The sequence below is a fragment of the Peromyscus eremicus genome, chromosome 8a (genome assembly GCF_949786415.1).
Source record: "Peromyscus eremicus chromosome 8a, PerEre_H2_v1, whole genome shotgun sequence".
NCBI lineage: Eukaryota > Metazoa > Chordata > Mammalia > Rodentia > Cricetidae > Peromyscus > Peromyscus eremicus.
This window is the reverse complement of record NC_081423.1, coordinates 13706347-13719265: the sequence shown is the minus strand read 5'-3', so window position 1 is coordinate 13719265 and position 12919 is coordinate 13706347. Positions and strand designations below refer to the sequence as shown.

The 12919-nt window shown below is 44.1% G+C and overlaps 1 protein-coding gene across 1 annotated transcript in view; it reads left to right on the top strand.

Moving 5' to 3' along the window:
- The window catches only part of Lcp2 (lymphocyte cytosolic protein 2), a 42306-nt gene that overhangs the window by 26151 nt on the left and 3236 nt on the right, over nucleotides 1-12919 (top strand). Inside the window, exons 8-20 of the mRNA XM_059270220.1 lie at nucleotides 600-697; nucleotides 2191-2257; nucleotides 2354-2437; nucleotides 3264-3289; nucleotides 3405-3424; nucleotides 3526-3645; nucleotides 4959-4989; nucleotides 5426-5438; nucleotides 6115-6244; nucleotides 8225-8274; nucleotides 10075-10169; nucleotides 10881-10958; nucleotides 12488-12643. Coding sequence (XP_059126203.1) covers nucleotides 600-697; nucleotides 2191-2257; nucleotides 2354-2437; nucleotides 3264-3289; nucleotides 3405-3424; nucleotides 3526-3645; nucleotides 4959-4989; nucleotides 5426-5438; nucleotides 6115-6244; nucleotides 8225-8274; nucleotides 10075-10169; nucleotides 10881-10958; nucleotides 12488-12643 — 968 coding nt within the window. The remainder of the gene's footprint in view (nucleotides 1-599; nucleotides 698-2190; nucleotides 2258-2353; nucleotides 2438-3263; nucleotides 3290-3404; nucleotides 3425-3525; nucleotides 3646-4958; nucleotides 4990-5425; nucleotides 5439-6114; nucleotides 6245-8224; nucleotides 8275-10074; nucleotides 10170-10880; nucleotides 10959-12487; nucleotides 12644-12919) is intronic.

Genomic DNA, 12919 nt, shown 5'->3' with positions numbered 1-12919 from the left:
CATTTGTAAAGGGAAGGAAGCTACACAACAAGGGGGCCCTGAGGGGTAGCAGCTAATGTAACACTGATAAGTAAGTTCATGTGCAGTGTGAGCATATGCATGCAGGCATGCACACATGTGTCTGTGCATGCATAAATGTCAGCATACACACGTGTTTCTAGGTGCACATATGTGCACATGCCTGTGAACATACACACATTATGTGCATATATATGCATGCAGGCTCATGTGTCCATGCATGTATACATTTGTACACCCACACATGTAGAATTTTATCTGAAAACACTCACTGGGGTAGTTCTGTAGAGGATTCCTTTTGGTTGGCAGTGTCTCAGATATCACCTGTTTGAAGAGTCAAAACAGGAAGTGGAGCAGACAGGGATCAAGGACTTCCCGCTTCCTGTAGGACCCAGGCCGGGTCTGACTGTAGCTGGGACTCATGCTGGTGCTGGTGGAGGTCTGGGGGTCCAGGATCAGGTGTTCTTGGCACCTCAAGCTGCATGGGTCGGCATAGCATGTTCCAAGAGAACTCTGCACTTAGACAACACTCTCTTTCAAGTTTTTATTTCTTCTCTCACTTGAATATTGTGTTTTCACAGACCGGCCTCCCACCAGCAAGGTCTCCCAGCATCCTCCGGTGCCCCCACAGAGACCAATGGCCGCCCTCCCTCCCTTGCCGACAGGCCGGAATCACTCAGTAAGCCTCTTTCTCCCTTTCTTTCAGGCCACTTTGTATCCGCAGCAATTGTTTCATTAGCAGACAGAAAAGGAACTAGACATCTTTACCTGATTCTAAGTTTGTAAGAAACGGTAACACCAGGGAAAAGGCAAGCCTGCACGCTCCACTCAGCGATCCGATTTTGTGGTGATACATAAGCAGTTTCTATTTATGTCATAATGTTTATTGGCATTTTTTGGTACCATAAACAATATGAACTGTGTGTTTAATGAGGGACTCGCCTTCCAATATTCATCTATTTAACTGTGGGAGAACTGAGTCTGGTTCGGTATCTCGTGGTGTTGCCTAGGTTCCCAATCTAGGCCTCCCTCCTGCACGCAGTATTGCGCCACCTGCTGGCCAGATCCCGAAACTTCAGGGATGACCGCCGCCTTCAGGCAACAAAATTTCCAATGCAGTGAAGCGGGAGAGAAACAGTGGTAGCAACCCCCCCATTTTCTTTCCTTTCAGCATTCAGTCCAGCTCCTATGGCGCTCACACAAAGCTAAAGGAGTCAGTATCTGGCGATGTGCTCTTTCCCCAAGTGGCCAGGGCACGTTAACAACTGTGCCAAGTGTCCAAGTGTCAGGACCAGAAAGGAAGATTCGGATGAAAGGCGGACCCTGGCAAATATGGAGTCCTCACTGTAGTGAGGATCTCCTTCTCATAGACGGCCCCCTCCTGCTGGCATAGCACTTTTGCAAAGGGGCTTCATGGAGCCCCATGTGTCTACACAGGCATTTTGTTTTTGAAGTCTGGAGAATTTCACCTCCACCACTGGGAGGCAGAATTTGCCCATCACGTTAACAGATATTGATTGGGCGGCTACTACACAGCAGTATTCTCTGTGCCAGGGGAAGAGTATGAGCAGTCCAGAATGCCCTGACTTTCGTGAAGTTTTGATGATAAACAAGTAAATAGATGTAGAAATGTTTTGCATATGTAGTTAGGAAGGTAGAAAACCAGGTAACGTGACCAAGGGTACCAAACTGACAGAAAGCAGAAAGAACATCCCACTCAGAGGAAACACAGCCACAGAGATGTTCAAGAGTGTGTATGGGCTCTGGGTTTTGTGAGAACTGTAAGGAGACCCTTATGTAGGGATCCTGTGAGCATCAGAGAAGAGCATAAAAATTCCTTGGAAAGGCAGGCAGGAGCATCTCATGAAGGACTTCACATGAGGCTTGGGTTTCATTTCTGATGTGCCTAGAGCCCCTGGAGGCCTTGGCAGGAGTTTCTGTGTGCTCCTTTGCTGTGCAGAAAGCCCTTTGCATGAGAGAGTGAGGAAGCTCAGAGAGGAGGAGACCTCAGCAGCTCAGCTGACAGGGGGATGGTGAGCTGCCGGTGAGACCTGAAGATGGAGAAAGGGGAGCAGGTCCAGATAGACTTGGGGAGACAATGCCACCAAGTCTTGCTAAGGTATGTGGAAAAGCTTCCTAACATTTGTTTATTTGTTTTTAAATTTCACGCAGCCACTGTCTCCACCCCAACCCACCCATGAAGAACCCAGCAGAAATCGAAACCACAAACCAGCAAAGTGTAAGCATAGGGTTGCCTTCTGACCACCGGCCCACCTACCCCATCCCCAGCCAGTAGCTTTCTTCTTTTAACTGACCTCAGCCTTTTCCACTCCAGTGCCTCCTCCATCAATAGACAGAAGCACAAAACCTCCCCTCGACCGCTCACTGGCGCCTCTCGACCGAGAGCCCTTCACACTAGGTTGGTATTACTCAGATTTTATGCATGATAATAATGGCTACTTTTATAGCGAGCTAAGTGCACTTTTTTTATACACACCATATCACTTTACTGCTGTGCTGTTGTGAGAAGCATCCTCATTTTACAGAGAAAGAAACTGAGGCACAAAACAGTAACTCCCCAACATCACTCAGCTACCACATGATGATGACAGAGACCTAAACCCAGGTCAGCTGATCTGAGATCCCCTGCTCTTAGTCCCTGGGCTGTGCCTGCTCCATCATGACCACCACCACCATGACCACCACCACCATGACCACCACCACCATAACCATCACCACAATGACCATCATCATCACTATTCAAATAGTTTCTGGTATACCAGGACAATCTCTTAAAGCCCTTGTTCCCAAGTTAATAATTTTTTCAGAAACCAAATTGAGTTCTTTACATAATACCAAGTGTTTGGAGGAAAATTACTCCTTCATGACACACAGGTTTACTTCAAAAATCAAAATATGCTGGACAACAGATGCTTAATCAATGAAAGAAAAGTAAAATCCCAAGAAGACATCAATCCATTTGATGCTCAGTTATACTAAGTCACAGGATGAAAAGAAGCATAGGCCCCCACATCCCGTTAGCATGTACACAGCTGTGTGACTTGGACAAGCCAAGCAGTATTTTTAAGCCAAGAAGATCAGGTGCTCTGCAAAAGATCCTTCAAGATCTGAAGTCCCAGCTTGAAGTCAGTCTTCCCCAGAGACCCAGACATAGTGTTCATCAGAATCTATTCTCAACCTCACACTTGTCCCCAGTTGAATGTTCTACTCTCTCTTGTTTCCAGGAAAGAAACCAACATTTTCTGACAAGGTAAGCTGTTTTTCTGGTTCGTTTGTGGTTTTAGTTTTCATTTTGATTTTTTTGGTCTTGTCCTTATTCTCTGGAAAGTGCTGGACCCTCACATGTCTTCTCTAATGTCTTACAGCCCTCAGCCCCCGTGGGAAGGTAAGCCTCTATTGTACTGTGTCAAGCCCCAGAGTTTCCCTGCAGCTCTCTGCCCAGTTAAAGTGGTTTCTTACAAATACATCCTTTCTCTGTACACTCAGCAGGACTCTCGGGGAGCATTTACCCAAGATACAAAAGCCTCCTTTACCCCCAGCCATGGACAGACACGAAAGGAATGAAAGGAGTGGACCCTTGACAGCAAAGAAGCCACCGGTTCCAAAGTAATTGTCCTGTTTCGCTTGCAGAGGGCCTTTGAACTCCCAGTGCTTGGGAGGGCGAGGACACCTTCCCTTGCTGGTTAGATGAAAAGTACAGAGGTCTGTGAAGAGAATGGAATCGAGCTGAGGAGCGAGTAGAAGTACTTAGTGGGGAGTACAGGGTGGCTGCTGTGGGAGCCCTTGTCTGAAGCAGGTCTCGTTTTTGTTGGGGTTTCTCTACCTTTGTCGGACTGAAGCCTGAACAGCACGGATGCTGTATTTATCGCTTTTTGTCATGAGGGAGCAGAGAGGAAGGACTGGTTGGGGGTTTCTAGGCCAGCATTAGTCTCTTTCTTACTGCTCAACCACTTTTCCAACCACAGGAGACCAAGCTTGGCTCTAGCAGCTTTACCTCTGCTCTAATAAAATCATGTATGGTCTACTTACCAAATGACACAAGTGTACCCGGGATTGTTGTGGGCCAGCCAGGCTACTTGGGGAAGGCACAGTGAGGTTCATTATCTCATCTGTCTATCAAGATTCATAGCCATTGCCCTGGCTTGAGTGTTGTGTGGATTTAGTCAGGACTAGGGCTAGGGTGTACCAGGAAAATCCTCTGTCGTTGACTTCCATAACATTATAATGCATTATTTAACAAAACCAAAATACAGGAAAAACAATCACAATTGTTAAAATATCAAAACTTTCAACCAAATGGGAAGAACTGAAGGATGATAGGAGAAACATCTGGCTTTAGCTATTCGACAAATTGTTCCTCTCTTTCCTAACTTCTTTCCCTCTCTCCCAGGAAGTGCAGATGCCTCTGCAGCCCTTAGATAGCTATTGTCAAAGCTGTTGGACTAGCTTGTTCTTCTGTGCCAATGGCCTATTGGAAAAGCCCAGAACAGGGACCTTTGCCAACTGTTTTCTTATTACTTGAAGGGCAGACCCTGTGGTGTCTGCTTTAAAACCTCAGCAAAGAAGAATATTACTGAAAATGTTTTTATTTGCTTGGAAAAACATCTACTCAGTGAAATTTAATAGCTACTAAAAGCTGACTAAACGTATATATATATATGTATAATTATGTAATTATTTGCTACAGTAGCTCTGAAGAACAAAGGTTTGCCTAGCTCAGCTTGCAATGATAACAGAGCATCCTGTGGCCACATCTCCCTTCTCTCCTTCTCCCCAGCATTTCTGCTGGCATTTGCAACTTCCCCTTGGGCCACGGTTCAGTGGGTTTTATTTCTCCTTGTGCAATTTACTGAAATTATCTTCTGGGGCTGGCTCTTCGAAACTCTGGATGCTCACTCCTGTGCTCTAATTCATTTCAGGCATGGACGGGGACCAGACAGAAGAGAGACTGTAAGTGTGAAACGTCATTTAATAAATGCTTGGCCCAGAGGCTACCAGTGTAGGGACTGGGGAGGAGGGACTCCATCTGCCCTGCCCTCCTCTGAAGTCAGGTACTGAGAGCAAGACCTCCAAAGAGTCTGCTAAATACCAGTGTCTGCAGCTTTGCTGAGTTCCTCAGGCTGAATGGCCTTGCTCCCGTCCCTCTGAGAGGTCCTGGGCGGCTGGCTTCTTGGCAGTCTCATTCCCAAGGGTAATAGCAAGGACACTGAGGGTCAGGAATGGAGGAAGGGGTCAGGAAGATGCTGCAGAGTCTAAGTTTCACACAAAAGTTTCCAACCTGCCTCTTCTCCTTTGAAAACCTCCACAGCTCACAAAAGAGAGGGTTGGTGTTGATGGATGCTACTTTGATGATAAGTTAATATCTCTTACTATTTTTCCCTTACAGGATGAAGATGATGGTATGTCTAGAGATCTTTTTTACAATCTATTATTATTTCTTAAAACTTCTATTCTCTCATTTTTTCTGATCAGCCATTTAAATAGTATTATTGAGTATGGAACCCTACATGTCAAATTAACATAAACAGACATATATCAGTTGCTACACCTCATGGCTATAGTAAAATGGAATAACTTGATTGGTTTACCAAGGGAAACTTAGGTTCATGTGTTCAGAATACCCAACTGTGCAGAAAATTGCATATATGTCTTAATAGGAAAGTTTTTAATATTTATACCCTCTTCATACACGGGTACAGAACCAGTAACTGTGGATAAAGAAAACAGCATATGGTTTGGGCTTGCAAATGACAAAATAAAAATTGTAAATCATCTCTGAAATTCACAAGTTTTCCATTAACAATTTTCTGCCAAGTAAGTAGTTCAAAAGTAAAATGAAAAATCTACTATAGAGAACAACAACAATTTTAAGTGCATTCTAAGGTGGTGAATTATCTAGAAAAAAATATGAGGTAGGTTATCTTCCTACCATTGGCTAATTATATCTGAACTTCTGGATTTTTATCTCTCTATATCACCTGGTTTTGGGTTTGGGTTTGGTTTAAGCTGGGGAGGTACTCTGAATGTCCCCAGATTTGAATTCTGACTATTCATTTTTTTCTTCTTCCCCCACAGTGCATCAAAGACCTTTGCCCCAGCCATCACTACCTTCTATGAGCTCCAACACATTCCCTTCAAGATCTGCCAAGCCCAGCTCCAAGCACACATTCCCATTGTCTCACATGCCGGGAGCCTTCTCAGAAAGGTTCGTGGCTGAGTCACTCAGTTCTAACTAAGAATAATGTCTGGGGCTTGTGTTCCAGCTTCATGTCTGTCGCTTTGACAAATTCTCTGACAAAAAGCAGCATAGCAGAGAAAGGGTTTGTTTTCTTTTACAACCTAAGGTTCTAGTCCAACATTGCAGGAAAGCTGAGGTGGGAACTCAAGTAGCTAGTCACATCATATCCACAGGCCAGAGCATGGAGAGATGAATGTACCCATGCTATCTGCCTGCTAACTTTTTCCCTGGCTGGCTTTCTTCATTCATATACAGTCCAGGTCCTAAGGGCCCATGAAATAGTGTACTTCCGGTGGGCTGGATCCTCCTACCCCAAGTGACCATCAAGACAATTCCCCACAGATCCTCCCACAGGCCAATGTGATCTAGATAATTCCTCAGTTGAAACTGTCTTCCCAGGAGATCTTAGGCTGGGTCACATTTAACAGTTACAACCAACCAGTTCAGCTTAGCATTGTGGTAAATGCCGGGTAGCTTGAGCAAGAAAGAAATGAGCCATTGGGCAGAACTGTCTTTCCTCGCAAGGGAAATGAGCTTGGAGGACAACCTGAAAGCCCAGTTGTTCTCGGAGTTTCTGAGTTTGAGGGGAGTGGAGGCTGACTTGTCTCAAGATTGTCCCAAGGTATGGACATGTTGACAGAAAACAGCGGGTGTTTTCACTTGCTAATTTCAAACAAACAAACATTATTAAGAAACACAGTTAACTGAAGTTCTTGAGTCTCTCTTTCATCTTGGATGGCAAAACAGAGAATGTGCCTTGCACATGACAGGGGCCAAGCACCCATGCTTGGGAGCTGTCCTCAAAAGGATTGTTTTCTCTAAAACTAGAATTTCTCAGGCATACTAAGACCATGCAGAAACAGAGGCATGGCCAGGAGAACCAAGCAAGACCTAGATCATCCCTTCCCAGGCAAGCCAATGGATTGCCTCAAGCTGTTCCCCAGGGCCTCTGGCCTGCTGGTCCACCAACCCTTTAGTATTCAAAAGAAGCCCAAGTTCTCACCCTACATACTGTGGAAAATGGAACCACCAGCACAACCCATCCACCTCTGCCAACTCTCTGGGGAAATTCTTAAGCCTTCCCTTTGCCCCGAGGTCTTCACGCCTTCTTTCTGTTCATTCCTCCAGCCGGCTTTCTCTACTGCTATGTCCAATTGGGCGCATTATCTCACATATGGCTCTAACCACATCTTTTGTTCTTGAAAACTGCCAAGAAGATCGGGTGTGCAGAGCAGACATTTACTATGTGGGCTAATGGCTGGTGTTAGTGCATTATAGCAGAGAGGGAACAGATAGCATTCCAGCACCTCCACAGATTTTCTTTCCCATCCCAGCCTTGCAAATGTATCTCAGATGCAGCAGCACCCAGCACTTTCTTCCCCCCTCTCCCCACCCTCTCCCTGCAGACCAGTATCTCCTGGCGTTTTACTGTTCGCATGCACACTGATTAGTGTGTCTTCCTTCTTAGCCATTCTGTCGACTCAAAGACCTCAAACCACAGCCCCATTTTAAAAAGTGACTTTTGGCCGGGCAGTGGTGGCGCACGCCTTTAATCCCAGCACTCGGGAGGCAGAGCCAGGCGGATCTCTGTGAGTTCGAAGCCAGCCTGGGCTACCAAGTGAGTTCCAAGAAAGGCGCAAAGCTACACAGAGAAACCCTGTCTCGAAAAAAAAAACCAAAAAAAAAAAAAAAGTGACTTTTAAATTTAGTTTATGAGCTTTATTTTTATTGTTTGCCTTGGCTTGTGAAACTTGTTAGACTTTGTCCATCTTGAGACACCAGTAAAGTACATCACATAAGTTCCCCCTTCCATCTTCCATGATGCCAGGGAGGTGTGGTGGGCAGCAATAACAAAGGAAGAAGCATCTACAGTCTTCAGCCCAGCTCCCCAGTCAGGTCCCATCATGCCAAAACCAGCTTAAAGCTGTTCCTTTTCTGTTTCTACAGTAACATTGGCTTCCAGCAGAGTGCCTCCCTGCCTCCATACTTCTCTCAAGGTTTGTACATGTTTACAATCTCTGCCTACCCACATGTCCATATGGTTACAGCATCATGTGTCTCAAAGCCTTTAGGCAAAGGCTTTTCCCTAAAAGTATATGATTTCTTCATTTAACAATTTAATGTCTGCAAGGTACCAAGGGCTGTTGGAATGAGACACTACATAAAATCACACACACACACACACACACACACACACACACACACACACACACTCGCCACCAGCATGCAAGCCTTAATCCCTCATCTTCCCACCCAGCGCTATGTCCCTGATGGTTTGATAAAGAGCTCAGAGCAGTGCTTCGCTTCCTTGTCTCAGCAATGAATCTGCCCTCAGGTTGTGAACTGGGAAGCATATCCAAAATATAGATTGTACAAGAACCCAGCCCCAGAGATTCTGAATCAAACCAGATATGGTGGCTCAAACTTGTAATTTCCACCATGGGAGGTGGATTAAGAGTCTAAGACTAAATAAATAAAGTGTAAGATCATCTTAAGCTAAAGAGCAAGTTTGCAGCCAACCTGGGCTACATGAGCTCATGCCTCAGAAAAACAACGAAAGTTTCTGAGTCAGTGGGAGAGTCCAGAGGCTTTCCTTTTCCAATGATGCTGCCACTGAGTGTCTGCTGTAAGTGTTCTCAGTGTTCAGTGTATGTACAGACGCCTGGGAATCATGTTCAAGTGGATCTAATTCAGAAGGGCTGGGTGTCACCTGAGACTTTGCATTTCTAGCAAGTTCCCACTGGACATTGATGCTATTGATCTAGTTCTAGCAAAGGTCTGTGAGACAGGACTGCACTGGGATGATTTTTAAAGCAAGTGAGCAATTGATGGCACCCTCTAGTCCAACAGTTCTCCATCTTGGGGGACTGCAAAATCAAAACAAACTGAAAAACCACAGCCAACAGTGGCTCTAAAACAACACTCTTCTCCAGGCCTTCCCTCTTGCTCTGTGAAGACACCGAGGGCATAGTATCTCCTCACTGCTGCCATGTGTGCTCACACATTGTTGGTCCACGTGTGCTGTAGTGGCAGGCATCTATGAAAGGCCTGCTTTTTGCATGTTCTTATTGAGGCCCATAGTCAAACAATGTGGCTGTTTTTATAGATGAGCCCAGACTATGTTGTATGCATGTTTAGGGGTTTACTGAAATGTTGGGGTCTTTTCTCAAAGTTCCACTCCATGGTATGGAACACAGCCAAAGAGCCCTCATGGTTTGAAAGAGGAAGAAATTATTTGTCCAACCTCATATTCTTATTTTTATTTATTTATTTATTTATTTATTTGTTTGTTTGTTTGTTTGTTTATTTGTTTGTTTGTTTGTTTTACATCTTGGCTGCAGTTTCCCCTCCCTCCTCTCCTCCCAGCCCCTCCACCAACCTGTCCCTTTGTTCCCACCCCCCCCCCCCCCAATCCATTCCTCCTCTACTTCTGTTTAGGAAAGGACAGGTCTCCAATGGATATCAACAAAACACAGCATATCAAGTTGCAGTAAGACTAAGCATCTCCCCATGTATTAAGGCTGGAAGACCTAGTATGAGGAATAGAGTCCCAAAAACCAGTAAAAGTCAGAGACAGCCCCTGCTCCTGCTGTTAGGAGTCCCACAAGAGGGCCAACCTACACAACTGTAAGATATGCAGAGGGCCTAGGTCAGTCCCATGCAGGCTCCCTACAACCTCATATCCTTGAAAAGATGAATGCCCCTACTGCCATGGGAACATCTGTGATGGATGCGCTATGAGATGAGAAAACAATGACCTACAGTAAATTAATTTTCAAAATATTTTGCTTCGAAAGGTCCCAGCAACAGACCACCTCTCAGAAATGAAGGTAGAAACTTACCCTTGCCAGTTCCAAACAGGCCGCAGCCTCCATCTCCTGGGGATGAAGAGGTAATACAGCTGTTTCTGATTTCTTGTCTTTCTCCCTAGCTAAGGGACCGTATTCTCCCCTAGCAACGGGGCCATAAGAAATGCTCATCAGCTCCTCTGCTGTATTTGTGTCTTCTGTTAGTTTTGTTTATTGCCATTTAATTAAGAGCACAGCTGTGTAGCTCAGTGGTCAAACCTTTGCCTAGCACTGGGTGAAGCCCTTCTCTAGACTGACAGCACCACACACAATAAACCAAAAACTGAGGGGAAGATATAGATGAAAACTAGTGTTTAGTGTTCTTTCACAGTCTTCCAGGGGCATTAGGAAATGAGAAAAATAATCTCATTTTTTTCATCTATTTCCTGGTTTATAGCCTTGAACAAGCAAGTCTCCTAGTTGCTCCATTAAAACAAATTTTTCATTAAGTATGTTACTACTATATAATAAGCAGAAGAAGTTCGTCTATCTCTGTCTTTCCAGATGAAAGTTTCCATTATATAAGGGAGGCTCCTTCCTTTTGCAGTCAGTGAAATGATAAGGAAGCAGTTTGCACAAAATGCCTTCCATGTAGCCCCATCTAAGTGATTCAAGTCAAGAAAACAAATGTTTCAAAGCCCAGAGAACTGAGGTGGTGATTTATGGGAAATATTAGGGTTTTTTTCCTTTTCATTTCTTTTCAGTTTGCTTATGTAACTACAGAACTTACAGTGCTTTTTAAAATTTATTTGCAGACTTCACTAGATGAAGAGTGGTACGCCTCATATATTACCCGACCAGAGGCAGAAGCTGCTCTCAGGAAGATAAACCAGGTATCATTCTACAGTTTATTTTTATGCAGTTATAAATGTTAGAGGAGGAAGGGAAAGGGTATAGATATGCACTGGGACTCAAGTGTGAGCTAGCTGCTGTTCCTGCTGCTAGGTGCTGTTCCTTTAAGAGCCATTAGTACTACCATCCTACCCACTAGCATCCGTGGACTGTTTCCTCCAAGCCATCACTATATATCAGTTGGCAAATATTAGGCAGTTTCATTAATGAATGTGTCTCTTTTTGGTCAAAGGAATCATGCAGCATTTCAGACATCTTACTAGTTCATCTTCCTCTTAACACTCCGTTACCATTCAAGTTCACGGGAAAGACCCATGTTGAAGGCATATCTTCAAAGTCTTCTAGAAATAGTCTTAACCCAGGTCCAGTACTGACCCTTAGCCCTGAGTCCCCTGATCAGAGGTGGGAGAACAACCCTTCATCTTCACACTGTAAAGGCTACAGCAACCATTTGGTCTTAGCAGCAGATTTGGTCATCTGGGGTTTTTTTGTTTGTTTTTTAATCCAGGTTTGTGAGTTTTGGGGAGATTGTTTTAATAAGTGGGAGTGCAGGGTGGGCTGAAGGAATCTTCAGACTCCCCAGGTGACTCTGAATTCAAGCCAAGCCTGTGACTCACTGGTCCAGAGAGGTTTCTTTACCAGATATGTTCTGACTGGGTCAATTAAGTACGAATAAAAGGAACAAAGGAACATCGTTATTGCATATTGATGGCTATTTAAAACCCATTCTAATTAAGTACATGGAGGAGAGAGTGATTTCCATTAGTTTTACTAATTAGCTCTATTTTAATATTAGATCTTTGTCATGTTTTATTACATTGCAATAATTCTTGTATGAAAATTTAAAGTACAGAACAAATCACATTTTATAAAGTATTGGGGGAAAAGGGTGACAAGAATACAGGAAGTCCACATTCTCTTTTGTTCAGGTGAGAGATGGGTGAAAACTAAATACAACAAATGTGTAGGGTAAAAGAGGGTGCATTTCACAGGTAAAAAGTGTATTCTGAGTAAAGACATACAAAGGAAAGTTTAGACAATTAACAGACGTGAGCAGGTATAGTAAGTGGGCCACCTTATGTCTTACGGTTCTTTACTCACCTACTGATTGTTTTTATTACTGAAAAAAATGTATACTAAGAAGCTTCAAAAGCAGGTGGTAGTGGCACATGCCTTTAATTCTAGCACTCGGAAGTCAGAGGCAGGTAGATCTCTGTGAGTTCAAGGCCAGCCAGGGCTACACAGAGAGAAATACTGTCTCCACAAACAAAAACAAAAACAAACAACAACAAAAAGCTCCAAATATGTTAACTTGGAAGACTTCAGATGCAATCTCAGTTGTCTTTCTTAATAATCAAAAGATCCAGGGTACCTGGGGTCCCCAGCTGTGGGGAGAACTCAATGTCAATTGACAAGTGACAGCTTTGTAGGCCCCTAGAGGCTTGTCTCTTACAAGCAACAAGGACTGACTTTCACTGCTCCCATTAACATCAAGCACCTATTCTTCCAGGACGGCACTTTCCTGGTTAGAGATAGTTCTAAGAAAACAGTAAACAATCCGTATGTCCTCATGGTGTTGTACAAAGACAAAGTTTACAACATTCAGATCCGTTACCAGGAGGAAAGTCAAGTATACTTGTTGGGGACTGGACTTCGAGGAAAAGAGGTAAGGATTTCATGCTTCACTCTTTCCCCCAATTGTATGCTGTCTAGCAACCATGCAGTTAAATCACATGCTATATAGCAACTATGCAGTTAAATTACATGCTGTCTAGCAACCATGCAGTTAAATCATATGCTATATAGCAACAATGTAGTTAAATCACATGCTGTCTAGCAACGATGCAGTGAAATCACATGGTGTATAGCAATGATGCAGTTAAAACACATGCTGTATAGCAATGATGCTGTTCAATCACATGCAGTATAACAACGATACTGT